The sequence below is a fragment of the Bombina bombina genome, chromosome 2, assembly GCF_027579735.1.
Source record: "Bombina bombina isolate aBomBom1 chromosome 2, aBomBom1.pri, whole genome shotgun sequence".
Taxonomy (NCBI): domain Eukaryota; kingdom Metazoa; phylum Chordata; class Amphibia; order Anura; family Bombinatoridae; genus Bombina; species Bombina bombina.
Window position 1 is genome coordinate 209,242,414 of NC_069500.1, and position 27,409 is coordinate 209,269,822.

Genomic DNA, 27,409 nt, shown 5'->3' on the forward strand with positions numbered 1-27,409 from the left:
AACAAACTGCAAAGTGCATGATTTTATATGCAAATAAGCTACTTACATAATCATGAAATGCTTTTGCTTCACTCGAATGTTCACAGGTTTCTCGTCTTTCTGGTGCAGCACAATAAAGATCCCAAAACACACTGAAAACATATTAGAGTAGAGTAAATCATGGAAGAAATGTTTTTTGTTACAATTCTGTTAAATATTGAAAGTGTGTTAAACGTTATCTATAAAGCAATGGGTGCCACCTGGGATTCCTCCTCTGCTAGGGTCAATTGGTAACTAGACAGTGCAACCAATGGCAAAGTGGAATATAGTAGTCTTAAAGGGGTAGTCTATTTAAAAATACTTAAGGCACCGTGTACTAAGCAGTCAGCGAGCTGCCCGCAAATATTTTCGCATCAAAACTCACACACAGATATGTACAAAGCCGTCAACTATGTTCAAACCCGCTTTTTTTTAAACTTGCGAGTGTACTTATCCGCCAAACCTCGCTACCATTCAATTTTTCAATGTAAATAGACAGATTTGACCACCAACTCGCAATAAACGAATGCACTAAAAAAAATCTATTTATCCGCACGCTACATTTTTCGCCTCAACACCTTTTTGGTGGCGGGCAAGGTACAAAACAATAGGAAAGTCAAAGTAGATGCCTGTCTAGACCAATATAAAAGGCAGTAATATCACCATTGTACTTACATTGTTTATTTCTGCAGCTATGGAGACACTTCACTATTTGTTTCTTCTCCGTGTAATGCAAATCCGGTCTAGAAGACAGAATATTGAAGAAAATGTCGCTAATCAATTATTTAGAAGGAGAGTTAGTGTCCCCCATGTATTCCTTCCACGGCCTTTCAGACAGAGATTGTACAAAGATTCCGGCTTGATCATGAATCCATCTTACACTTGTATAGAGAGATAGAGGATTATTTGGAGCCGATGACCGCGCTTTCACGGGCTATTCCTGGACTATTGAAACTATTACTTGCATTGCATTTTATGACAACAGGCTCCTTTCAGTCGGTTTCTAGCGTTATTATTGGAATAAGTCAATCAGCATTTTCATGTCATTTAACAAAAGTCATAGATGCTATGAGGATAATTTTTTTGAAGTCTGGGAATCCGATCCAGATGAAGCCATATCAAATTTGTAAATAAATATAACAAAAATAGCGCACAGAATGAACTGATCAAAAAATTTTGAACAATAATAAAGTTCTTTAGAAATGTTACACTATTATAGTAGCCAGATTATGTTACCGCGACTACTATGAGGTTTGACACCTTGCAGGTCACGTGTTAATTGGCAATACAATTATACTGACTAAAGGAAATTAGATTAGTCGCGGCGAACGATCACATTTTTCAATAATCCGCCACTGCTCACGGTGGGCTAGACTAGTCTATTTCTGAGTGTTTTTTAAGTACATAGTGAAAGCGGACACCATTTCGCCCGCAGCGAGCAACAGCGAGTCTACAATGTCTGATTAATTGACGTCTACAATGTCTGATTAATTGACGGCTTAGTACATGGTGCCCTTAAGTGATGGTAAATTCGCCTTCATAACTTAACATTCTAAAAGTTCTTTTCATAACTAGCATATTGATGTGCTTATTTTGTTCAAAAGTCAATTCTACTTCTAAAAACAGCATTTTTGTCAGGCTCCGTTATCGGTTTCAATGCAGCCTCTGTCACAGATTCTCTGATAGTCTTATTTGCTATTTGCGCAAGAAGCCTCACTCTTCTAGTTGCGCAAACAGAGTAGCGAGTTGTGTGTGTGAAATTGAACTTCCAAGCTGAGCTCTAAGCACGGGAGCGTGTTGTGAGTAAATTACATGGGGCACATGATGAAGCTCCTACTGGCTGAAAGAGCTGCCAGTCAAATAAGACCATCAGAAAATCTGCGACAGAGGCTGCATTGAATTAGGTAAGGGAGCCTGACAAAACGCTGATTTTTAGAAGTAAAATTGACTTTCTAACAAAGTAAGTACATCAATATGCTAGTTATGAGAAGAGCTTTCATAATATGTTAAGTTATGGAGACGAATTTACTATCACTTTAATGTTTATAAAGATAGATAATCCCTTTATTACCAATTCCCCAGTTTTGCATAACCAACACAGTTATATTAATACACATTTTACCTCTGTGATTACCTTGTATTTAAGCCTCTGCAGACTGCCCCCTTTATTTCAGTTCTTTTTACAGATTTGTATTTTAGGTAATCAGTACCGATTCATAAAAAAGCCACAAGAGAGCACAATGTTACCTATATGGCACACAAACTAGCGCTGTCTGACTGCGAAAAACTGTCAAAATGCACTGAGATCAGGTGTGGCCTTAACCCCTTAATGACCGGACCATTTTTCAATTTTCTTACCCTTAATGACAATGGCTATTTTTACATTTCTGCACTGTTTGCGTTTAGCTGTAATTTTCCTCTTACTCGTTTACTGTTTTTCTCGTCATTAAATGGACTTTCTAAAGATACCATTATTTTCATCATATCTTATAATTTACTAAAAAAAAATATGATAAAATAAGAGGAAAAAATGGAAAAAAACACACTTTTTCTAACTTTGACCCCCAAAATCTGTTACACATCTACAATCACCAAAAAACACCCATGCTAAATAGTTTCTAAATTTTGTCCTGAGTTTAGAAATACCCAATGTTTACATGTTCTTAGCTTTTTTTGCCATTTATAGGGCAATAAACAAAAGTAGCACTTTGCTATTTCCAAACCACTTTTTTTCAAAATTAGCGCTAGTTACATTGGGACACTGATATCTGTCAGGAATATCTGAATATCCCTTGACATGTATATATTTTGTTTTAGAAGACATCCCAAAGTATTGATCTAGGCCCATTTTGGTATATTTCATGCCACCATTTCACCGCCAAATGCGATAAAAAAAAAAAAAAAGTTCACTTTTTCACAAATTTTGTCACAAACTTTAGGTTTCCCACTGAAATTATTTACAAACAGCTTCTGCAATTATGGCACAAATGGTTGTAAATGCTTCTCTGGGATCCCCTTTTTCAGAAATAACAGACTTATATGGCTTTGTGGTTGCTTTTTGGTAATTAGAAAGCCGCTAAATGCCACTGCGCACCCCACGTTTTTTATGCCCAGGAGTGAAGGGGTTAATTAGGGAGCTTGTAGGGAGCTTGTAGGGTTAATTTTAGCTTTAGTGTAGTGTAGTAGACAACCCCAAGTATTGATCTAGGCCCATTTTGGTATATTTTATGCCACCATTTCACCGCCAAATGCGAGCAAATAAAAAAAAAAAAAACTTTACATTTTTCACAATTTTAGGTTTCTCACTGAAATTTACAAACAGCTTGTGCAATTATGGCAGAAATTGTTGTAAAAGCTTCTCTGGGATCCCCTTTGTTCAGAAATAGCAGATTTATATGGCTTTGGCGTTGTTTTTTGGTAATTAGAAGGCCGATAAATGATGCTGCGCACCACACGTGAATTATGCCCAGCAGTGAAGGGGTTAAATTAGGTAGCTTGTAGGGAGCTTGCAGGGTTAATTTTAGAGATCAGCCTCCCACCTGACACATCCCACCCCCTGATCCCTCCCAAACAGCTCTCTTCCCTCCCCCACCCCACAATTGTTACCGCCATCTTAAGTACTGGCACAAAGTCTGCCAGTACTAAATAAGAGTTTTTTTTTTTTTAAATAAAAATTATAAAATATTTTAGTTGTGATGGACCCCTGCCTTAGCACCAACCTCCCTGATCCCCCCCCCCTCCAGCCCTCTCCCCTACCTAATTACCGCCATCTTGGGTACTGGCAGCTGTCTGCCAGTACCCAGTTTGGCCCCACAAACCAAACTTATTTTGATTGTATTTATAACTGTTATTTGTGTTTAATTATTTCTGTAGTGTAGCAGCCCCCCCACAATACCCCCACCCCCTCCCAGATCCTTTTAAATATAAAAAAAATAAAATAACTTTTTTTCCCCTTACTTTTTCATTGGTGTCAGTGTGGCTAATGTGCGCATGTGCACGCGCGCCCACGTGCACGCGCGCGCACACGCTCCCTCCTCCCACCGGTCAGAGGCACCATCGGCACCATCACTACCGGTGCAGAGAGGGCCACAGAGTGGCTCTCTCTGCATCGGAGTCTTGTAAAGGGGTATTGCAGGATGCCCCCATATCGAGGCATCACTGCAATACCCTCAGAGCTGCTGGAAGTGATTGTGATCACTTCCAGCACTCTGTTAGACAACTGACGTACCAGGTACGTCCATTGTCATTAACTGATTGTTAATGCATGACGTACCTGGTACGTCAGTTGTCATTAAGGGGTTAAAGGGCTTAGAAATTAGCATATACGTTTACCTAGGTTTAGCTTTCAACAAAGAAAACCAAGAAAACAAAGCAAAATATGATTAAAAATAAATTAGAAAGTTGTTTAAAATTGCATGCCCTATCTGAAAGTTTAATTTTGACTAGACTGACCCCTTAAGTTTAGTGTCTGCAAATCCACTTTTAAAAGGGATGGGAAAGCCCACAATGTTCAGAACAAAATTGCAGGAAGAGAGGACCAAATAAATAATGAAAGTATATTGCAAAGTTAATTTACTACGTATAATACAGATGAATATATATATATATGAAGTATGTGGAAGAGTCCATAAGGTTACAAACTAGAACTCTAAAGAAATATTGGCTCAGTGGCGCCATGTATTTGCCAAACCATGGACTAAAGAGAATGTTTTCCCCTCTATATAGTGATACATAAGAAAACCCACTAAAAATCTGAAAGAAAAAAAATAATCAAAAAACAATATATTTCAACCACTCAAATACGTACCACCACCAGGAGTGTAGAAATCCTGGAGGCTCCCCCAATGTTATGTTTTTTTCCCATCTTATCTGAAAAAGAAAAAAAAAACCTGTGTATAATATAAATATAGCAACAAAATTCACTTTCTTCATGATATAAATAAAATATTTGTACATCACGTTTTACTGTTAAAAGAAAAAAAAAGGGTAACATATCTTTCAAGTTGGTTGCCTGAAATCCTATGTCCTAAATGGTTGGAAAAGATGGATTGCCTCAATTTAGGGTCAAAGTACTGAGATTACAGAAAAGCTTAAAAAAGTTGCTCTTTATTTTATTTTTAAAAATACAACAGAGTCGATCTTAAAAAGGAACAAATAATGTTTGATCAAACTTCGCAGTATTGCAATCCTCAGGAGCAGTAAGTGATCACAATTCTTTAGAAATTTAGACATTTGGTATCTGAAGAACAATTTTAAAAACATAATTTATGTAAGAATTTACATGATAAATTAATTTCTTTCATATTGGCAAGAGTCCATGAGCAAGTGACGTATGGGAAATACATTCCAACCAGGAGGGGCAAAGTTTCCCAAACCTAAAATGCCTATAAATACACCCCCCACCACACCCACAATTCAGTTTAACGAATAGACAAGAAGTGGGGTGATAAGAAAGGAGCGAAAGCATCAACAAGGAATTGGAATAATTGTGCTTTATACAAAAAAATCATAACCACGATAAAAAGGGTGGGTCTCATGGACTCTTGCCAATAAGAAAGAAATGAATTTATCAGGTAAATTCTTACATAAATTATGTTTTCTTTCATGAAATTGGCAAGAGTCCATGAGCTAGTGACGTATGGGATAGCAAATACCCAAGATGTGGCACTCCACGCAAGAGTCACTAGAGAGGGATGGATAAAAATAAAGACAGCCAATTCCACTAAAAAATTAATCCACAACCCAACTTAAAAGTTTAAATCTTTATAATTAAAAAAACTGAAATTATAAGCAGAATAATCAAACTGAAACAGCTGCCTGAAGTACTTTTGTACCAAAAACTGCTTCTGAAGAAGAGAAAACATCAAAATGGTAGAATTTAGTAAAAGAATGCAAAGAAGACCAAGTTGCTGCTTTGCAAATCTGATCAACAGAAGCTTCATTCTTAAAAGCCCAGGAAGTGGAAACTGACCTAGTAGAATGAGCCGTAATCCTCTGAGGCGGGGAATTACCCGACTCCAAATAAGCATGATGAATCAAAAGCTATAACCAAGATGCCAAAGAAATGGCAGAAGCCTTCTGACCTTTCCAAGAACCAGAAAAGATAACAAATAGACTAGAAGTCTTTCTGAAATCTTTAGTAGCGTCAACATAATATTTCAAAGCTCTTACCACATCCAAAGAATATAAAGATCTCTCCAAAGAATTCTTAGGTTTAGGACACAATGAAGGGACAACAATTTATTTACTAATGTTGTTGGAATTCACAACTTTAGGTAAAAATTTAAATGAAGTCCACAAAACCTGCCTTATCCTGATGAAAAATCAGAAAAGGAGACTCACAAGAAAGAGCAGATAATTCAGAAACTCTTCTAGCAGAAGATATGGCCAAAAGGAACAATACTTTCCAAGAAGGTAATTTAATGTCCAGAGAATGCATAGGCTCAAATGGAGGAGCCTGTAAAGCCTTCAGAACCAAATTAAGACTCCAAGGAAGAGAGATTGATTTAATGACAGGCTTGATACGAACCAAAGCCTGTACAAAACAATGTATATCAGGAATAAGGACAAACCCTTATCTAAACCATCCTGAAGAAACTGTAAAATTCTAGGAATTCTAAAAGAATGCCAAGATAATTTATGAGAAGAACACCATGAAATGTAAGTCTTCCAAACTCGGTAATAAATCTTTCTAGACACAGATTTACAAGCCTGCAACATAGTATTAATCACCGAGTCAGAGAAACCTCTATGACTAAGCACTAAGAGTTCAATCTCCATACCTTCAAATTTAATGATTTGAGATCCTGATGGAAAAAAACATAATTTATGTAAGAACTTACCTGATAAATTCATTTCTTTCATATTAGCAAGAGTCCATGAGCTAGTGACGTATGGGATATACATTCCTACCAGGAGGGGCAAAGTTTCCCAAACCTCAAAATGCCTATAAATACACCCCTCACCACACCCACAATTCAGTTTAACGAATAGCCAAGAAGTGGGGTGATAAAAAAGTGCGAAAGCATATAAAATAAGGAATTGGAATAATTGTGCTTTATACAAAATCATAACCACCACAAAAAAAGGGCGGGCCTCATGGACTCTTGCTAATATGAAAGAAATGAATTTATCATGTAAGTTCTTACATAAATTATGTTTTCTTTCATGTAATTAGCAAGAGTCCATGAGCTAGTGACGTATGGGATAATGACTACCCAAGATGTGGATCTTTCCACACAAGAGTCACTAGAGAGGGAGGGATAAAATAAAGACAGCCAATTCCTGCTGAAAATAATCCACACCCAAAATAAAGTTTAACGAAAAACATAAGCAGAAGATTCAAACTGAAACCGCTGCCTGAAGTACTTTTCTACCAAAAACTGCTTCAGAAGAAGAAAATACATCAAAATGGTAGAATTTAGTAAAAGTATGCAAAGAGGACCAAGTTGCTGCTTTGCAGATCTGGTCAACCGAAGCTTCATTCCTAAACGCCCAGGAAGTAGAAACTGACCTAGTAGAATGAGCTGTAATTCTCTGAGGCGGAGTTTTACCCGACTCAACATAGGCAAGATGAATTAAAGATTTCAACCAAGATGCCAAAGAAATGGCAGAAGCTTTCTGGCCTTTTCTAGAACCGGAAAAGATAACAAATAGACTAGAAGTCTTACGAAAAGATTTCGTAGCTTCAACATAATATTTCAAAGCTCTAACAACATCCAAAGAATGTAACGATTTCTCCTTAGAATTCTTAGGATTAGGACATAATGAAGGAACCACAATTTCTCTACTAATGTTGTTGGAATTCACAACTTTAGGAAAAAATTCAAAAGAAGTTCGCAACACCGCCTTATCCTGATGAAAAATCAGAAAAGGAGACTCACAAGAAAGAGCAGATAATTCAGAAACTCTTCTGGCAGAAGAGATGGCCAAAAGGAACAAAACTTTCCAAGAAAGTAATTTAATGTCCAATGAATGCATAGGTTCAAACGGAGGAGCTTGAAGAGCTCCCAGAACCAAATTCAAACTCCAAGGAGGAGAAATTGACTTAATGACAGGTTTTATACGAACCAAAGCTTGTACAAAACAATGAATATCAGGAAGAATAGCAATCTTTCTGTGAAAAAGAACAGAAAGAGCAGAGATTTGTCCTTTCAAAGAACTTGCGGACAAACCCTTATCTAAACCATCCTGAAGGAACTGTAAAATTCTCGGTATTCTAAAAGAATGCCAGGAAAAATGATGAGAAAGACACCAAGAAATATAAGTCTTCCAGACTCTATAATATATCTCTCGAGATACAGATTTACGAGCCTGTAACATAGTATTAATCACAGAGTCAGAGAAACCTCTTTGACCAAGAATCAAGCGTTCAATCTCCAAACCTTTAAATTTAAGGATTTCAGATCCTGATGGAAAAAAGGACCTTGTGACAGAAGGTCTGGTCTTAACGGAAGAGTCCACGGTTGGCAAGAGGCCATCCGGACAAGATCCGCATACCAAAACCTGTGAGGCCATGCCGGAGCTACCAGCAGAACAAACGAGCATTCCTTCAGAATCTTGGAGATTACTCTTGGAAGAAGAACTAGAGGCGGAAAGATATAGGCAGGATGATACTTCCAAGGAAGTGATAATGCATCCACTGCCTCCGCCTGAGGATCCCAGGATCTGGACAGATACCTGGGAAGTTTCTTGTTTAGATGGGACGCCATCAGATCTATTTCTGGAAGTTCCCACATTTGAACAATCTGAAGAAATACCTCTGGGTGAAGAGACCATTCGCCCGGATGCAACGTTTGGCGACTGAGATAATCCGCTTCCCAATTGTCTACACCTGGGATATGAACCGCAGAGATTAGACAGGAGCTGGATTCCGCCCAAACCAAAATTCGAGATACTTCTTTCATAGCCAGAGGACTGTGAGTCCCTCCTTGATGATTGATGTATGCCACAGTTGTGACATTGTCTGTCTGAAAACAAATGAACGATTCTCTCTTCAGAAGAGGCCAAAACTGAAGAGCTCTGAAAATTGCACGGAGTTCCAAATATTGATCGGTAATCTCACCTCCTGAGATTCCCAAACTCCTTGTGCCGTCAGAGATCCCCACACAGCTCCCCAACCTGTGAGACTTGCATCTGTTGAAATTACAGTCCAGGTCGGAAGCACAAAAGAAGCCCCCTGAATTAAACGATGGTGATCTGTCCACCATGTTAGAGAGTGTCGAACAATCTGTTTTAAAGATATTAATTGAGATATCTTCGTGTAATCCTTGCACCATTGCTTCAGCATACAGAGCTGAAGAGGTCGCATGTGAAAACGAGCAAAGGGGATCGCGTCCGATGCAGCAGTCATAAGACCTAGAATTTCCATGCATAAGGCTACCGAAGGGAATGATTGTGACTGAAGGTTTCGACAAGCTGCAATCAACTTTAGACGTCTCTTGTCTGTTAAAGACAGAGTCATGGACACTGAATCCATCTGGAAACCCAGAAAGGTTACCCTTGTCTGAGGAATCAAAGAACTTTTTGGTAAATTGATCCTCCAACCATGATCTTGAAGAAACAACACAAGTCGATTCGTATGAGATTCTGCTAAATGTAAAGACTGAGCAAGTACCAAGATATCGTCCAAATAAGGAAATACCACAATACCCTGTTCTCTGATTACAGACAGCAGGGCACCGAGAACCTTTGTAAAAATTCTTGGAGCTGTAGCTAGGCCAAACGGCAGAGCCACAAACTGGTAATGCTTGTCCAGAAACGAGAATCTCAGGAACTGATAATGATCTGGATGAATCGGAATATGCAGATATGCATCCTGTAAATCTATTGTGGACATATAATTCCCTTGCTGAACAAAAGGTAAGATAGTCCTTACAGTTACCATCTTGAACGTTGGTATCCTTACATAACGATTCAATATTTTTAGATCCAGAACTGGTCTGAAGGAATTCTCCTTCTTTGGTACAATGAAGAGATTTGAATAAAACCCCATCCCCTGTTCCGGAACTGGAGCTGGCATAATTACTCCTGTCAACTCTAGATCTGAAACATATTTCAGAAATGCTTGAGCTTTTACTGGATTTACTGGGACACGGGAAAGAAAAAATCTCTTTGCAGGAGGTCTCAACTTGAAACCAATTCTGTACCCTTCTGAAACAATGCTCTGAATCCAAAGATTGTGAACAGAATTGATCCAAATTTCCTTGAAAAAACGTAACCTGCCCCCTACCAGCTGAGCTGGAATGAGGGCCGCACCTTCATGTGGACTTAGAAGCAGGCTTTGCCTTTCTAGCTGGCTTGGATTTATTCCAGACTGGAGATGGTCTCCAAACTGAAACTGCTCCTCAGGATGAAGTATCTGGCTTTTGTTCTTTGTTGAAACGAAAGGAACGAAAACGATTATTAGCCCTGTTTTTACCTTTAGATTTTTTATCCTGTGGTAAAAAAGTTCCTTTCCCACCAGTAACAGTTGAAATAATGGAATCCAACTGAGAACCAAATAATTTGTTACCCTGGAAAGAAATGGAAAGCAAAGTTGATTTAGAAGCCATATCAGCATTCCAAGTTTTAAGCCATAAAGCTCTTCTAGCTAAAATAGCTAGAGACATAAACCTGACATCAACTCTGATAATATCAAAAATGGCATCACAGATAAAATTATTAGCATGCTGAAGAAGAATAATAATATCATGAGAATCACGATGTGTTACTTGTTGTGCCAAAGTTTCCAACCAAAAAGTTGAAGCTGCAGCAACATCAGCCAAAGATATAGCAGGTCTAAGAAGATTACCTGAACACAGATAAGCTTTTCTTAGAAAGGATTCAATTTTCCTATCTAGAGGATCCTTAAACGAAGTACCATCTGACGTAGGAATAGTAGTACGTTTAGCAAGGGTAGAAATAGCCCCATCAACTTTAGGGATCTTGTCCCAAAATTCTAATCTGTCAGACGGCACAGGATATAATTGCTTAAAACGTTTAGAAGGAGTAAATGAATTACCCAAATTATCCCATTCTTTGGAAATTACTGCAGAAATAGCATTAGGAACAGGAAAAACTTCTGGAATAACCACAGGAGCTTTAAATACCTTTTCTAAACGTTTAGAATTAGTATCAAGAGGACCGGAATCCTCTATTTCTAAAGCAATTAGTACTTCTTTAAGTAAAGAACGAATAAATTCCATTTTAAATAAATATGAAGATTTATCAGCATCAACCTCTGAGACAGAATCCTCTGAACCAGAGGAATCATCAAAATCAGAATGATGATGTTCATTTAAAAATTCATCTGTAGGGAGAGAAGTTTTAAAAGATTTTTTACGTTTACTAGAAGGAGAAATAACAGACATAGCCTTCTTTATGGATTCAGAAACAAAATCTCTTATATTATCAGGAACATTCTGCACCTTAGATGTTGAAGGAACTGCAACAGGCAATGGTACTTTACTAAAGGAAATATTATCTGCTTTAACAAGTTTGTCATGACAATCAATACAAACAACAGCTGGAGGAACAGCTACCAAAAGTTTACAGCAGATACACTTAGCTTTGGTAGATTCAGCACTTGACAGCGATTTTCCTGTAGTATCTTCTGACTCAGATGCAACGTGAGACATCTTGCAATATGTAAGAGAAAAAACAACATATATATAAAGCAAAATTGATCAAATTCCTTAAATGACAGTTTCAGGAATGGGAAAAAATGCCAAAGAACAAGCTTCTAGCAACCAGAAGCAATAAAAAATGAGACTTAAATAATGTGGAGACAAAAGTGACGCCCATATTTTTTCGCGCCAAATAAGACGCCCACATTATTTGGCGCCTAAATGCTTTTTGGCGCCAAAAATGACGCCACATCCGGAACGTCGACATTTTTGGCGCAAAATAACGTCAAAAAATGACGCAACTTCCGGCGACACGTATGACGCCGGAAACGGAAATAGAATTTTTGCGCCAAAAAAGTGCGCGCCAAGAATGACGCAATAAAATGAAGCATTTTCAGCCCCCGCGAGCCTAACAGCCCACAGGGAAAAAGTCAAATTTTAAGGTAAGAAAAATGTTAAATTAAAATGCATTATCCCAAATATGAAACTGACTGTCTGAAAATAAGGAAAGTTGAACATTCTGAGTCAAGGCAAATAAATGTTTGAATACATATATTTAGAACTTTATAAACAAAGTGCCCAACCATAGCTAGGAGTGTCACAGAAAATAAGACTTACTTACCCCAGGACAATCATCTACATATAGCAGATAGCAAAACCAGTACTGAAACGAGAATCAGCAGAGGTAATGGTATATATAAGAGTATATCGTCGATCTGAAAAGGGAGGTAAGAGATGAATCTCTACGACCGATAACAGAGAACCTATGAAATAGACCCCTTAGAAGGAGATCACTGCATTTAAATAGGCAATACTCTCCTCACATCCCTCTGACATTCACTGCACGCTGAGAGGAAAACCGGGCTCCAACTTGCTGCGGAGCGCATATCAACGTAGAATCTAGCACAAACTTACTTCACCACCTCCATCGGAGGCAAAGTTTGTAAAACTGAATTGTGGGTGTGGTGAGGGGTGTATTTATAGGCATTTTGAGGTTTGGGAAACTTTGCCCCTCCTGGTAGGAATGTATATCCCATACGTCACTAGCTCATGGACTCTTGCTAATTACATGAAAGAAACATAATTTATATAAGAACTTACCTGATAAATTCATTTCTTTCATATTAGCAAGAGTCCATGAGCTAGTGACGTATGGGATATACATTCCTACCAGGAGGGGCAAAGTTTCCCAAACCTCAAAATGCCTATAAATACACCCCTCACCACACCCACAAATCAGTTTAACGAATAGCCAAGAAGTGGGGTGATAAGAAAAAAGTGTGAAAGCATAAAAAATAAGGAATTGGAATAATTGTGCTTTATACAAAAAAATCATAACCACCACAAAAAAAGGGTGGGCCTCATGGACTCTTGCTAATATGAAAGAAATGAATTTATCAGGTAAGTTCTTACATAAATTATGTTTTCTTTCATGTAATTAGCAAGAGTCCATGAGCTAGTGACGTATGGGATAATGACTACCCAAGATGTGGATCTTCCACGCAAGAGTCACTAGAGAGGGAGGGATAAAATAAAGACAGCCAATTCCGCTGAAAAAAATCCACACCCAAAAATAAAGTTTAAATCTTATAAAGAAAAAAACTGAAAATATAAGCAGAAGATTCAAACTGAAACAGCTGCCTGAAGTACTTTTCTACCAAAGACAGCTTCAGAAGAAGAAAACACATCAAACTGGTAGAATTTAGTAAAAGTATGCAAAGAAGACCAAGTTGCTGCTTTGCAAATCTGATCAACCGAAGCTTCATTCCTAAACGCCCAGGAAGTAGAAACTGACCTAGTAGAATGAGCTGTAATCCTTTGAGGCAGAGTTTTACCCGACTCGACATAAGCATGATGAATTAAAGATTTCAACCAAGATGCCAAAGAAATGGCAGAGGCCTTCTGACCTTTCCTAGAACCGGAAAAGATAACAAATAGACTAGAAGTCTTTCGGAAATTCTTAGTAGCTTCAACATAATATTTCAAAGCTTAAACTACATCCAAAGAATGCAATGATTTCTCCTTAGAATTCTTAGGACATAATGAAGGAACCACAATTTCTCTACTAATGTTGTTGGAATTCACAACCTTAGGTAAAAATTTAAAAGAAGTTTGCAACACCGCCTTATCCTGGTGAAAAATCAGAAAAGGAGACTCACAAGAAAGAGCAGATAATTCAGAAACTCTTCTAGCAGAAGAGATGGCCAAAAGGAACAAAACTTTCCAAGAAAGTAATTTAATGTCCAATGAATGCATAGGTTCAAACGGAGGAGCTTGAAGAGCCCTCAGAACCAAATTCAAACTCCAAGGAGGAGAAATTGACAGGTTTTATACGAACCAAAGCTTGTACAAAACAATGAATATCAGGAAGATTAGCAATCTTTCTGTGAAAAAGAACAGAAAGAGCAGAGATTTGTCCTTTCAAGGAACTCGCAGACAAACCTTTATCCAAACCATCCTGAAAAAACTGTAAAATTCTCGGAATTCTAAAAGAATGCCAGGAAAAATGATGAGAAAGACACCAAGAAATATAAGTCTTCCAGACTCTATAATATATCTCCCTAGATACAGATTTACGAGCCTGTAACATAGTATTAATCACAGAGTCAGAGAAACCTCTTTGACTAAGAATCAAGCGTTCAATCGCCATACCTTTAAATTTAAGGATTTGAGATCCTGATGGAAAAAAGGACCTTGCGACAGAAGGTCTGGCCTTAACGGAAGAGTCCACGGTTGGCAAGAGGCCATCCGGACAAGATCCGCATACCAAAACCTGTGAGACCATGCTGGAGCTACCAGCAGAACAAACGAGCATTCCTTCAGAATCTTGGAGATTACTCTTGGAAGAAGAACTAGAGGCGGAAAGATATAGGCAGGATGATACTTCCAAGGAAGTGACAATGCATCCACTGCTACCGCTTGAGGATCCCTGGATCTGGACAGATACCTGGGAAGTTTCTTGTTTAGATGAGAGGCCATCAAATCTATTTCTGGAAGTCCCCACATTTGAACAATCTGAAGAAATACCTCTGGGTGAAGAGACCATTCGCCCGGATGTAACGTTTGGCGACTGAGATAATCCGCTTCCCAATTGTCTATACCTGGGATATGAACCGCAGAAACTAGACAGGAGCTGGATTCCGCCCATACCAGAATTCGAGATACTTCTTTCATAGCCAGAGGACTGCGAGTCCCTCCTTGATGATTGATGTATGCCACAGTTGTGACATTGTCTGTCTGAAAACAAATGAACGATTCTCTCTTTAGAAGAGGCCAAGACTGAAGAGCTCTGAAAATTGCACAGAGTTCCAAAATATTGATCGGTAATCTCACCTCCTGAGATTCCCAAACCCCTTGTGCTGTCAGAGACCCCTACACAGCTCCCCAACCTGTAAGACTTGCATCTGTTGAAATTACAGTCCAGGTCGGAAGAACAAAAGAAGCCCCCTGAACTAAACGATGGTGATCTGTCCACCACGTCAGAGAGTGTTGTACAATCGGTTTTAAAGATATTAATTGAGATATCTTTGTGTAATCCCTGCACCACTGGTTCAGCATACAGAGCTGAAGAGGCCGCATGTGAAAACGAGCAAAGGGGATCGCGTCCGATGCAGCAGTCATAAGACCTAGAATTTCCATGCATAAGGCTACCGAAGGGAATGATTGTGACTGAAGGTTTTGACAAGCTGATATCAATTTTAGACGTCTCTTGTCTGTCAAAGATAGAGTCATGGACACCGAATCTATCTGGAAACCTAAAAAGGTTACCTGTGTCTGAGGAATCAATGAACATTTTGGTAAATTGATCCTCCAACCATGATGTTGAAGAAACAACACAAGTCGATTTGTATGAGATTCTGCTAAATGTGAAGACTGAGCAAGTACCAAGATATCGTCCAAATAAGGAAATACCACAATACCCTGTTCTCTGATTACAGACAGAAGGGCACCGAGAACCTTCGTAAAAATTCTTGGAGCTGTAGCTAGGCCAAACGGCAGAGCCACAAACTGGTAATGCTTGTCTAGGAAAGAGAATCTCAGAAACTGATAGTGATCTGGATGAATCGGAATATGCAGATATGCATCCTGTAAATCTATTGTAGACATATAATGCCCTTGCTGAACAAAAGGCAGGATAGTCCTTACAGTTACCATTTTGAATGTTGGTATCCTTACATAACGATTCAATATTTTTAGATCCAGAACTGGTCTGAAGGAATTCTCCTTCTTTGGTACAATGAAGAGATTTGAATAAAACCCCAGTCCCTGTTCCAGAACTGGAACTGGCATAATTACTCCAGCCAACTCTAGATCTGAAACACATTTCAGAAATGCTTGAGCCTTCACTGGGTTTACTGGGACACGGGAAAGAAAAAATCTCTTTGCAGGAGGCCTTATCTTGAAGCCAATTCTGTACCCTTCTGAAACAATGTTCTGAATCCAAAGATTGTGAACGGAATTGATCCAAATTTCTTTGAAAAAACGTAATCTGCCCCCTACCAGCTGAGCTGGAATGAGGGCCGCACCTTCATGTGGACTTAGGAGCTGGCTTTGATTTTCTAAAAGGCTTGGATTTATTCCAGACTGGAGATGGTTTCCAAATTGATACCGCTCCTGTGGGTGAAGGATCAGGCTTTTGTTCCTTATTGTGACGAAAGGAACGAAAACGTTTATTAGACCTAAATTTACCTTTAGATTTTTTTATCCTGTGGTAAAAAAAGATCCTTTCCCTCCAGTAACAGTTGAGATAATAGAATCCAACTGAGAACCAAACAATTTATTACCCTGGAAAGAAAGGGAAAGCAGAGTAGACTTAGAAGACATATCAGCATTCCAAGTTTTAAGCCATAAAGCTCTTCTAGCTAAAATAGCTAGAGACATATACCTGACATCAACTCTAATGATATCAAAGATGGCATCACAAATAAAATTATTAGCATGTTGAAGAAGAATAATAATGCTATGAGAATTATGATCTGTTACTTGTTGCGCTAAAGCTTCTAACCAAAAAGTTGAAGCTGCAGCAACATCCGCTAAAGATATAGCAGGTCTAAGAAGATTACCTGAACACAAGTAAGCTTTTCTTAGAAAGGATTCAATTTTCCTATCTAAAGGATCCTTAAAGGAAGTACCATCTGCCGTAGGAATAGTAGTACGCTTAGCAAGAGTAGAGACAGCCCCATCAACCTTAGGGATTTTGTCCCAAAATTCTAATCTGTCAGATGGCACAGGATATAATTGCTTAAAACGTTTAGAAGGAGTAAATGAATTACCCAAATTATTCCATTCCCTGGAAATTACTTCAGAAATAGCACTAGGGACAGGAAAAACTTCTGGAATAACTACAGGAGATTTAAAAACCTTATCTAAACGTTTAGATTTAGTATCAAGAGGACCAGAATCCTCAATTTCTAATGCAATTAGGACTTCTTTAAGTAAAGAACGAATAAATTCCATTTTAAATAAATATGAAGATTTATCAGCATCAATCTCTGAGACAGAATACTCTGAACCAGAAGAACCATTATCAGAATCAGAATGATTATGTTCATTTAAAAATTCATCTGAAAAATGAGAAGTTTTAAAAGACTTTTTACGTTTACTAGAAGGAGGAATAACAGACATAGCCTTCTTAATGGATTTAGAAACAAAATCTCTTATGTTATCAGGAACACTCTGAGTATTAGATGTTGACGGAACAGCAACAGGTAATGTAACAGTACTAAAAGGAAATATTATCTGCATTAACAAGTTTGTCATGACAAACAGTACAAACAACAGCTGGAGGAACAGATACCATAAGTTTACAGCAGATACACTTAGCTTTGGTAGCTCCAGCACCAGGCAGCGATTTTCCAGAAGTATCTTCTGACTCAGTTTCAACGTGGGACATCTTGCAATATGTAATAGAAAAAACAACATATAAAGCAAAATTGATCAAATTCCTTGAATGACAGTTTCAGGAATGGGAAAAAATGCCAGTGAACAAGCTTCTAGCAACCAGAAGCAATAAATAATGAGACTTAAATAATGTGGAGACAATAGTGACGCCCATATTTTTTTAGCGCCAAAAATGACGCCCACATTATTTGGCGCCTAAATGCTTTTGACGCCAAAAATGACGCCACATCCGGAACGCCGACACTTGGCGCAAAAGAACGTCAAAAATGACGCAACTTCCGGCGACACGTATGACGCCGGAAACAGAAAAAAAAATTTGCGCCAAAAAAGTCTGCGCCAAGAATGACGCAATAAAATGAAGCATTTTCAGCCCCCGCGAGCCTAACAGCCCACAGGGAAAAAGTCAAATTTAAAGGTAAGAAAAAAATTGATTTATTCATATGCATTATCCCAAATATGAAACCGACTGTCTGAAATAAGGAATGTTGAACATCCTGAGTCAAGGCAAATAAATGTTTGAATACATATATTTAGAACTTTATAAAAAAGTGCCCAACCATAGCTTAGAGTGTCACAGAAAATAAGACTTACTTACCCCAGGACACTCATCTACATGTTGTAGAAAGCCAAACCAGTACTGAAACGAAAATCAGCAGAGGTCATGGTATATATAAGAGTATATCGTCGATCTGAAAAGGGAGATAAGAGATGAATCTCTACGACCGATAACAGAGAACCTATGAAATAGACCCCGTAGAAGGAGATCACTGCATTCAAATAGGCAATACTCTCCTCACATCCCTCTGACATTCACTGCACGCTGAGAGGAAAACCGGGCTCCAACCTGCTGCGGAGCGCATATCAACGTAGAATCTAGCACAAACTTACTTCACCACCTCCATAGGAGGCAAAGTTTGTAAAACTGAATTGTGGGTGTGGTGAGGGGTGTATTTATAGGCATTTTGAGGTTTGGGAAACTTTGCCCCTCCTGGTAGGAATGTATATCCCATACGTCACTAGCTCATAGACTCTTGCTAATTACATGAAAGAAATGGGCCTTGAGACAGAAGGTCATCTGGACATCCGAACAAGATCCGCATACCAAAACCTGTGTGGCCATGCTGGAGCCACCAGCAGTACAAACAAACGCTCCATTATGATTTTGGAAATCACTCTTGGAAGAAGAACTAGAGGCGGAAACATATAAGCAGGTTGATAACTCCAAGGAAGTGTCAACGCATCCACTGCTTCAGCCTCAGGATCCCTGTACCTGGACAGATACCTGGGAAGTTTTCCTGTTTAGATGAGAAGCCATCAGATCTATTTCTGGAAGCCCCCACATCTAAACAATCTGTAAAAACACATCTGGGTGAAGAGACCACTCTCCCGGATGTAAAGTCTGGCGACCGAGATATTCCGCTTCCCAATTGTCTATAACTGGGATATGGACCGCAGAAATTAGATAGGAGCTGGATTCCGCCCATGCAAGTATCCGAGATACTTCTTTCATAGCTTGAGGACTGTGAGTCCCACCTTGATGATTGACATACGCCACGGTTGTGACATTGTCCGTCTGAAAACAAATAAATGGTTCTCTCTTCAGAGGAGGCCAAAACTGAAGAGCTCTGATAATCGCACGGAGTTCCAAAATATTGATGGGTAATCTCGCCTCTTGAGATTTCCAAACCCCCTGCGCTGTCAGAGATCCCCAGACAGCTCCCCAACCTGAAAGACTCGCATCTGTTGTGATCATAGTCCAGGTTGGACGAACAAAAGAGGCCCCTTGAACTAAACGATGGTGATCTAACCACCAAGTCAGAGATAGTCGAATATTGGGATTTAAGGATATTAATTGTGATATCTTTGTATAATCCCTGCACCATTGGTTCAGCATACAAAGCTGAAGAGGTCTCATGTGAAAACGAGCATAGGGGATCACGTCCGATGAATGATTGAGACTGAAGGTTCCGACAAGCTGCAACCAATTTAAGACGTCTCTTGTCGGTTAGAAACAAAGTCATGGATACTGAATCTATCTGGAAACCTAAAGAGGTTACAATTGTCTGAGGAATCAAAAAACCTTTTTGGTAAATTGATCCTCCAACCATGTCTTTGAAGAAACTACACTAGTTGATTTGTGTGAGATTCTGCAGAACGTAAAGACTGAGCAAGTACCAAGATATCGTCCAAGTAAGGAAACACTGCAATACCCCGCTCTGATTACAGAGAGTAGGGCACCGAGAACCTTTGAAAAGATCCTTGGAGCTGTCACTAGGCCAAAAGGAAGAGCAACAAATTGGTAATGCTTGTTTAGTAAAGAGAATCTCAGGAACTGATAGTGATCTGGATGAGTCGGAATATGAATATTGTAGACATATAATGCCCTTGCTGAACAAAAGTCAGAATAGTCCTTATAGTCACCATTTTGAATGTAGGTATTCTTACATAACAATTCAACATTTTTGGATCCAGAACTGGTCTGAAAGAATTCTCCTTCTTTGGAACAATGAACAGATTTGAATAAAACCCCAGACCCCGTTCCTGAAAAGGAACTGGCACAATTACTCCAGATAACTCCAGGTCTGAAACACACGTCAGGAAAGTCTGAGCCTTTACTGGGTTCACTGGAATGCGTGAAAGAAACTTCTCACAGGCGGTCTTACTTTGAAACCTATTCTGTACCCTTGAGAAACAAATGTTCTGAATCCAATGATTTTGGATTGAATTGAGCCAAAAATCCTTGAAAAAACAGAATTTATGCTTACCTGATAAATTACTTTCTCCAACGGTGTGTCCGGTCCACGGCGTCATCCTTACTTGTGGGATATCTCTTCCCCAACAGGAAATGGCAAAGAGTCCCAGCAAAGCTGGCCATATAGTCCCTCCTAGGCTCCGCCCACACCAGTCATTCGACCGACGGACAGGATGAAATATATATAGGAGAAACCATATGGTACCGTGGTGACTGTAGTTAGAGAAAATAATTCATCAGACCTGATTAAAAAACCAGGGCGGGCCGTGGACCGGACACACCGTTGGAGAAAGTAATTTATCAGGTAAGCATAAATTCTGTTTTCTCCAACATTGGTGTGTCCGGTCCACGGCGTCATCCTTACTTGTGGGTACCAATACCAAAGCTTTAGGACACGGATGAAGGGAGGGAGCAAATCAGGTTACCTAAACGGAAGGCACCACAGCTTGCAAAACCTTTCTCCCAAAAATAGCCTCCGAAGAAGCAAAAGTATCAAATTTGTAAAATTTGGCAAAAGTGTGCAGTGAAGACCAAGTCGCTGCCTTACATATCTGGTCAACAGAAGCCTCGTTCTTGAAGGCCCATGTGGAAGCCACAGCCCTAGTGGAGTGAGCTGTGATTCTTTCAGGAGGCTGCCGTCCGGCAGTCTCATAAGCCAATCGGATGATGCTTTTAAGCCAAAAGGAAAGAGAGGTAGAAGTCGCTTTTTGACCTCTCCTTTTACCAGAATAAACAACAAACAAGGAAGATGTTTGTCTGAAATCTTTTGTAGCCTCTAAATAGAATTTTAGAGCACGGACTACGTCCAAATTGTGTAACAAACGTTCCTTCTTTGAAACTAGATTCGGACATAAAGAAGGTACAACTATCTCCTGGTTAAAATTTTTGCTAGAAACAACCTTAGGAAGAAAACCAGGCTTAGTACGCAAAACCACCTTATCTGCATGGAACACCAGATAGGGCGGAGAACACTGCAGAGCAGATAACTCTGCAACTCTTCTAGCAGAAGAAATTGCAACCAAAAACAAAACTTTCCAAGATAGTAACTTAATATCTATGGAATGTAAAGGTTCAAACTGAATCCCTTGAAGAACTGAAAGAACTAGATTTAGACTCCAGGGAGGAGTCAAAGGTCTGTAAACAGGCTTGATCCTAACCAGAGCCTGAACAAATGCTTGAACATCTGGCACAGCTGCCAGTCTTTTGTGCAGTAAGACAGATAAAGCAGAGATCTGTCCCTTTAGAGAACTTGCAGATAATCCTTTCTCCAAACCTTCTTGTAGAAAGGAGAGAATCTTAGGAATTTTTATCTTATTCCATGGGAATCCTTTGGATTCACACCAACAGATATATCTTTTCCATATTTTATGGTAAATCTTTCTAGTTACCGGTTTTCTGGCCTGAACCAGAGTATCTATCACAGAATCTGAAAACCCACGCTTCGATAGAATCAAGCGTTCAATCTCCAAGCCGTCAGCTGGAGGGAGACCAGATTTGGATGTTCGAATGGACCCTGAACAAGAAGGTCCTGTCTCAAAAGGTAGCTTCCATGGTGGAACCGATGACATATTCACCAGGTCTGCATACCAAGTCCTGCGTGGCCACGCAGGAGCTATCAAGATCACGAGGCCCTCTCCTGATTGATCCTGGCTACCAGCCTGGGAATGAGAGGAAACGGTGGAAATACATAAGCTAGGTTGAAGGTCCAAGGTGCTACTAGTGCATCTACTAGAGTCGCCTTGGGATCTCTGGATCTGGACCCGTAGCAAGGAACCTTGAAGTTCTGACGAGACGCCATCAGATCCATGTCTGGAATGCCCCATAATTGAGTTATTTGGGCAAAGATCTCCGGATGGAGTTCCCACTCCCCCGGATGGAATGTCTTGACGACTCAGAAAATCCGCCTCCCAGTTTTCCACACCTGGGATGTGGATCGCAGACAGGTGGCAGGAGTGATCCTCCGCCCATTGAATTATTTTGGTCACTTCTTTCATCGCCAGGGAACTCCTTGTTCCCCCCTGATGATTGATATACGCAACGGTCGTCATGTTGTCTGATTGGAACCTTATGAATCTGGCCTTTGCTAGTTGAGGCCAAGCCCTGAGAGCATTGAATATCGCTCTCAGTTCCAGAATGTTTATCGGGAGAAGAGACTCTTCCCGAGACCATAGACCCTGAGCTTTCAGGGATTCCCAGACCGCGCCCCAGCCAGAACGATGTCTCTATGAGCCTTTGCTTTTGACAGGGACGACGCATGTATTAGAATGTCGTCCAAGTAAGGTACTACTGCAATGCCCCTCGGTCTTAGAACCGCTAGAAGGGACCCTAGTACCTTTGTGAAAATCCTTGGAGCAGTGGCTAACCCGAATGGGAGGGCCACAAACTGGTAATGCTTGTCCAGAAAAGCGAACCTTAGGAACTGATGATGTTCTTTGTGGATAGGAATATGTAAGTACGCATCCTTTAGATCCACGGTAGTCATAAATTGACTTTCCTGGATAGTGGGTAGAATCGTTCGAATGGTTTCCATCTTGAACGATGGTACCCTGAGAAATTTGTTTAGGATCTTCAAATCCAAAATTGGTCTGAAAGTTCCCTCTTTTTTGGGAACTACGAACAGATTGGAATAAAAACAGAATTTATGTTTACCTGATAAATTACTTTCTCCAACGGTGTGTCCGGTCCACGGCGTCATCCTTACTTGTGGGATATTCTCTTCCCCAACAGGAAATGGCAAAGAGCCCAGCAAAGCTGGTCACATGATCCCTCCTAGGCTCCGCCTACCCCAGTCATTCGACCGACGTTAAGGAGGAATATTTGCATAGGAGAAACCATATGATACCGTGGTGACTGTAGTTAAAGAAAATAAATTATCAGACCTGATTAAAAAAACCAGGGCGGGCCGTGGACCGGACACACCGTTGGAGAAAGTAATTTATCAGGTAAACATAAATTCTGTTTTCTCCAACATAGGTGTGTCCGGTCCACGGCGTCATCCTTACTTGTGGGAACCAATACCAAAGCTTTAGGACACGGATGATGGGAGGGAGCAAATCAGGTCACCTAGATGGAAGGCACCACGGCTTGCAAAACCTTTCTCCCAAAAATAGCCTCAGAAGAAGCAAAAGTATCAAACTTGTAAAATTTGGTAAAAGTGTGCAGTGAAGACCAAGTCGCTGCCCTACATATCTGATCAACAGAAGCCTCGTTCTTGAAGGCCCATGTGGAAGCCACAGCCCTAGTGGAATGAGCTGTGATTCTTTCGGGAGGCTGCCGTCCGGCAGTCTCGTAAGCCAATCTGATGATGCTTTTAATCCAAAAAGAGAGAGAGGTAGAAGTTGCTTTTTGACCTCTCCTTTTACCGGAATAAACAACAAACAAGGAAGATGTTTGTCTAAAATCCTTTGTAGCGTCTAAATAGAATTTTAGAGCGCGAACAACATCCAAATTGTGCAACAAACGTTCCTTCTTTGAAACTGGTTTCGGGCACAGAGAAGGTACGATAATCTCCTGGTTAATGTTTTTGTTAGAAACAACTTTTGGAAGAAAACCAGGTTTAGTACGTAAAACCACCTTATCTGCATGGAACACCAGATAAGGAGGAGAACACTGCAGAGCAGATAATTCTGAAACTCTTCTAGCAGAAGAAATTGCAACCAAAAACAAAACTTTCCAAGATAATAACTTAATATCAACGGAATGTAAGGGTTCAAACGGAACCCCCTGAAGAACTGAAAGAACTAAGTTGAGACTCCAAGGAGGAGTCAAAGGTTTGTAAACAGGCTTGATTCTAACCAGAGCCTGAACAAAGGCTTGAACATCTGGCACAGCTGCCAGCTTTTTGTGAAGTAACACAGACAAGGCAGAAATCTGTCCCTTCAGGGAACTTGCAGATAATCCTTATTCCAATCCTTCTTGAAGGAAGGATAGAATCTTAGGAATCTTAACCTTGTCCCAAGGGAATCCTTTAGATTCACACCAACAGATATATTTTTTCCAAATTTTGTGGTAAATCTTTCTAGTTACAGGCTTTCTGGCCTGAACAAGAGTATCGATAACAGAATCTGAGAACCCTCGCTTCGATAAGATCAAGCGTTCAATCTCCAAGCAGTCAGCTGGAGTGAGACCAGATTCGGATGTTCGAACGGACCTTGAACAAGAAGGTCTCGTCTCAAAGGTAGCTTCCAAGGTGGAGCCGATGACATATTCACCAGATCTGCATACCAAGTCCTGCGTGGCCACGCAGGAGCTATCAAGATCACCGACGCCCTCTCCTGATTGATCCTGGCTACCAGCCTGGGGATGAGAGGAAACGGCGGGAATACATAAGCTAGTTTGAAGGTCCAAGGTGCTACTAGTGCATCCACTAGAGCCGCCTTGGGATCCCTGGATCTGGACCCGTAGCAAGGAACTTTGAAGTTCTGACGAGAGGCCATCAGATCCATGTCTGGAATGCCCCACAGTTGAGTGATTTGGACAAAGATTTCCGGATGGAGTTCCCACTCCCCCGGATGCAATGTCTGACGACTCAGAAAATCCGCTTCCCAATTTTCCACTCCTGGGATGTGGATTGCAGACAGGTGGCAGGAGTGAGACTCCGCCCATTGAATGATTTTGGTCACTTCTTCCATCGCCAGGGAACTCCTTGTTCCCCCCTGATGGTTGATGTACGCAACAGTTGTCATGTTGTCTGATTGAAACCGTATGAACTTGGCCCTCGCTAGCTGAGGCCAAGCCTTGAGAGCATTGAATATCGCTCTCAGTTCCAGAATATTTATCGGTAGAAGAGATTCTTCCCGAGACCAAAGACCCTGAGCTTTCAGGGATCCCCAGACCGCGCCCCAGCCCATCAGACTGGCGTCGGTCGTGACAATGACCCACTCTGGTCTGCGGAAGGTCATCCCTTGTGACAGGTTGTCCAGGGACAGCCACCAACGGAGTGAGTCTCTGGTCCTCTGATTTACTTGTATCCTCGGAGACAAGTCTGTATAGTCCCCATTCCACTGACTGAGCATGCACAGTTGTAATGGTCTTAGATGAATGCGCGCAAAAGGAACTATGTCCATTGCCGCTACCATCAAACCTATCACTTCCATGCACTGCGCTATGGAAGGAAGAGGAACGGAATGAAGTATCCGACAAGAGTCTAGAAGTTTTGTTTTTCTGGCCTCTGTCAGAAAAATCCTCATTTCTAAGGAGTCTATTATTGTTCCCAAGAAGGGAACCCTTGTCGACGGAGATAGAGAACTCTTTTCCACGTTCACTTTCCATCCGTGAGATCTGAGAAAAGCCAGGACGATGTCCGTGTGAGCCTTTGCTTGAGGAAGGGACGACGCTTGAATCAGAATGTCGTCCAAGTAAGGTACTACAGCAATGCCCCTTGGTCTTAGCACAGCTAGAAGGGACCCTAGTACCTTTGTGAAAATCCTTGGAGCAGTGGCTAATCCGAAAGGAAGCGCCACGAACTGGTAATGCTTGTCCAGGAATGCGAACCTTAGGAACCGATGATGTTCCTTGTGGATAGGAATATGTAGATACGCATCCTTTAAATCCACCGTGGTCATGAATTGACCTTCCTGGATGGAAGGAAGAATTGTTCGAATGGTTTCCATCTTGAACGATGGAACCTTGAGAAACTTGTTTAAGATCTTGAGATCTAAGATTGGTCTGAACGTTCCCTCTTTTTTGGGAACTATGAACAGATTGGAGTAGAACCCCATCCCTTGTTCTCCTAATGGAACAGGATGAATCACTCCCATTGTTAACAGGTCTTCTACACAATGTAAGAATGCCTGTCTTTTTATGTGGTCTGAAGACAACTGAGACCTGTGGAACCTCCCCCTTGGGGGAAGCCCCTTGAATTCCAGAAGATAACCTTGGGAGACTATTTCTAGTGTCCAAGGATCCAGAACATCTCTCGCCCAAGCCTGAGCGAAGAGAGAGAGTCTGCCCCCCACCAGATCCGGTCCCGGATCGGGGGCCAACCTTTCATGCTGTCTTGGTAGCAGTGGCAGGTTTCTTGGCCTGCTTTCCCTTGTTCCAGCCTTGCATTGGTCTCCAAGCTTGCTTGGCTTGAGAAGTATTACCCTCTTGCTTAGAGGACGTAGCACTTTGGGCTGGTCCGTTTCTACGAAAGGGACGAAAATTAGGTTTATTTTTGGCCTTGAAAGGCCGATCCTGAGGAAGGGCATGGCCCTTACCCCCAGTGATATCAGAGATAATCTCTTTCAAGTCAGGGCCAAACAGCGTTTTCCCCTTGAAAGGAATGTTAAGTAGCTTGTTCTTGGAAGACGCATCAGCTGACCAAGATTTCAACCAAAGCGCTCTGCGCGCCACAATAGCAAACCCAGAATTCTTAGCCGCTAACCTAGCCAATTGCAAAGTGGCGTCTAGGGTGAAAGAATTAGCCAATTTGAGAGCATTGATTCTGTCCATAATCTCCTCATAAGGAGGAGAATCACTATCGACCGCCTTTACCAGCTCATCGAACCAGAAACATGCGGCTGTAGCGACAGGGACAATGCATGAAATTTGTTGTAGAAGGTAACCCTGCTGAACAAACATCTTTTTAAGTAAACCTTCTAATTTTTTATCCATAGGATCTTTGAAAGCACAACTATCTTCTATGGGTATAGTGGTGCGTTTGTTTAAAGTGGAAACCGCTCCCTCGACCTTGGGGATTGTCTGCCATAAGTCCTTTCTGGGGTCGACCATAGGAAACAATTTTTTAAATATGGGGGGAGGGACGAAAGGAATACCGGGCCTTTCCCATTCTTTATTTACAATGTCCGCCACCCGCTTGGGTATAGGAAAAGCTTCTGGGAGCCCCGGGACCTCTAGGAACTTGTCCATTTTACATAGCTTCTCTGGGATGACCAAATTGTCACAATCATCCAGAGTGGATAATACCTCCTTAAGCAGAGCGCGGAGATGTTCCAACTTAAATTTAAACGTAATCACATCAGGTTCAGCTTGTTGAGAAATGTTCCCTGAATCTGTAATTTCTCCCTCAGACAAAACCTCCCTGGCCCCATCAGACTGGTTTAGGGGCCCTTCAGAACCATTATTATCAGCGTCGTCATGCTCTTCAGTATCTAAAACAGAGCAGTCGCGCTTACGCTGATAAGTGTGC

The 27,409-nt window shown here is 40.7% G+C and overlaps 1 protein-coding gene across 2 annotated transcripts in view; it reads right to left on the reverse strand.

Annotated features, from left to right (window-relative positions):
* The window catches only part of SSBP2 (single stranded DNA binding protein 2), a 557,604-nt gene that overhangs the window by 368,771 nt on the left and 161,424 nt on the right, over nt 1-27,409 (reverse strand). For both annotated transcript variants that reach the window (XM_053701463.1, XM_053701462.1), the window contains exons 3-4: nt 4,826-4,887; nt 47-131 (exon numbers count right to left, since the gene is read on the reverse strand). In XM_053701463.1, coding sequence (XP_053557438.1) covers nt 47-131; nt 4,826-4,887 — 147 coding nt within the window. The remainder of the gene's footprint in view (nt 1-46; nt 132-4,825; nt 4,888-27,409) is intronic.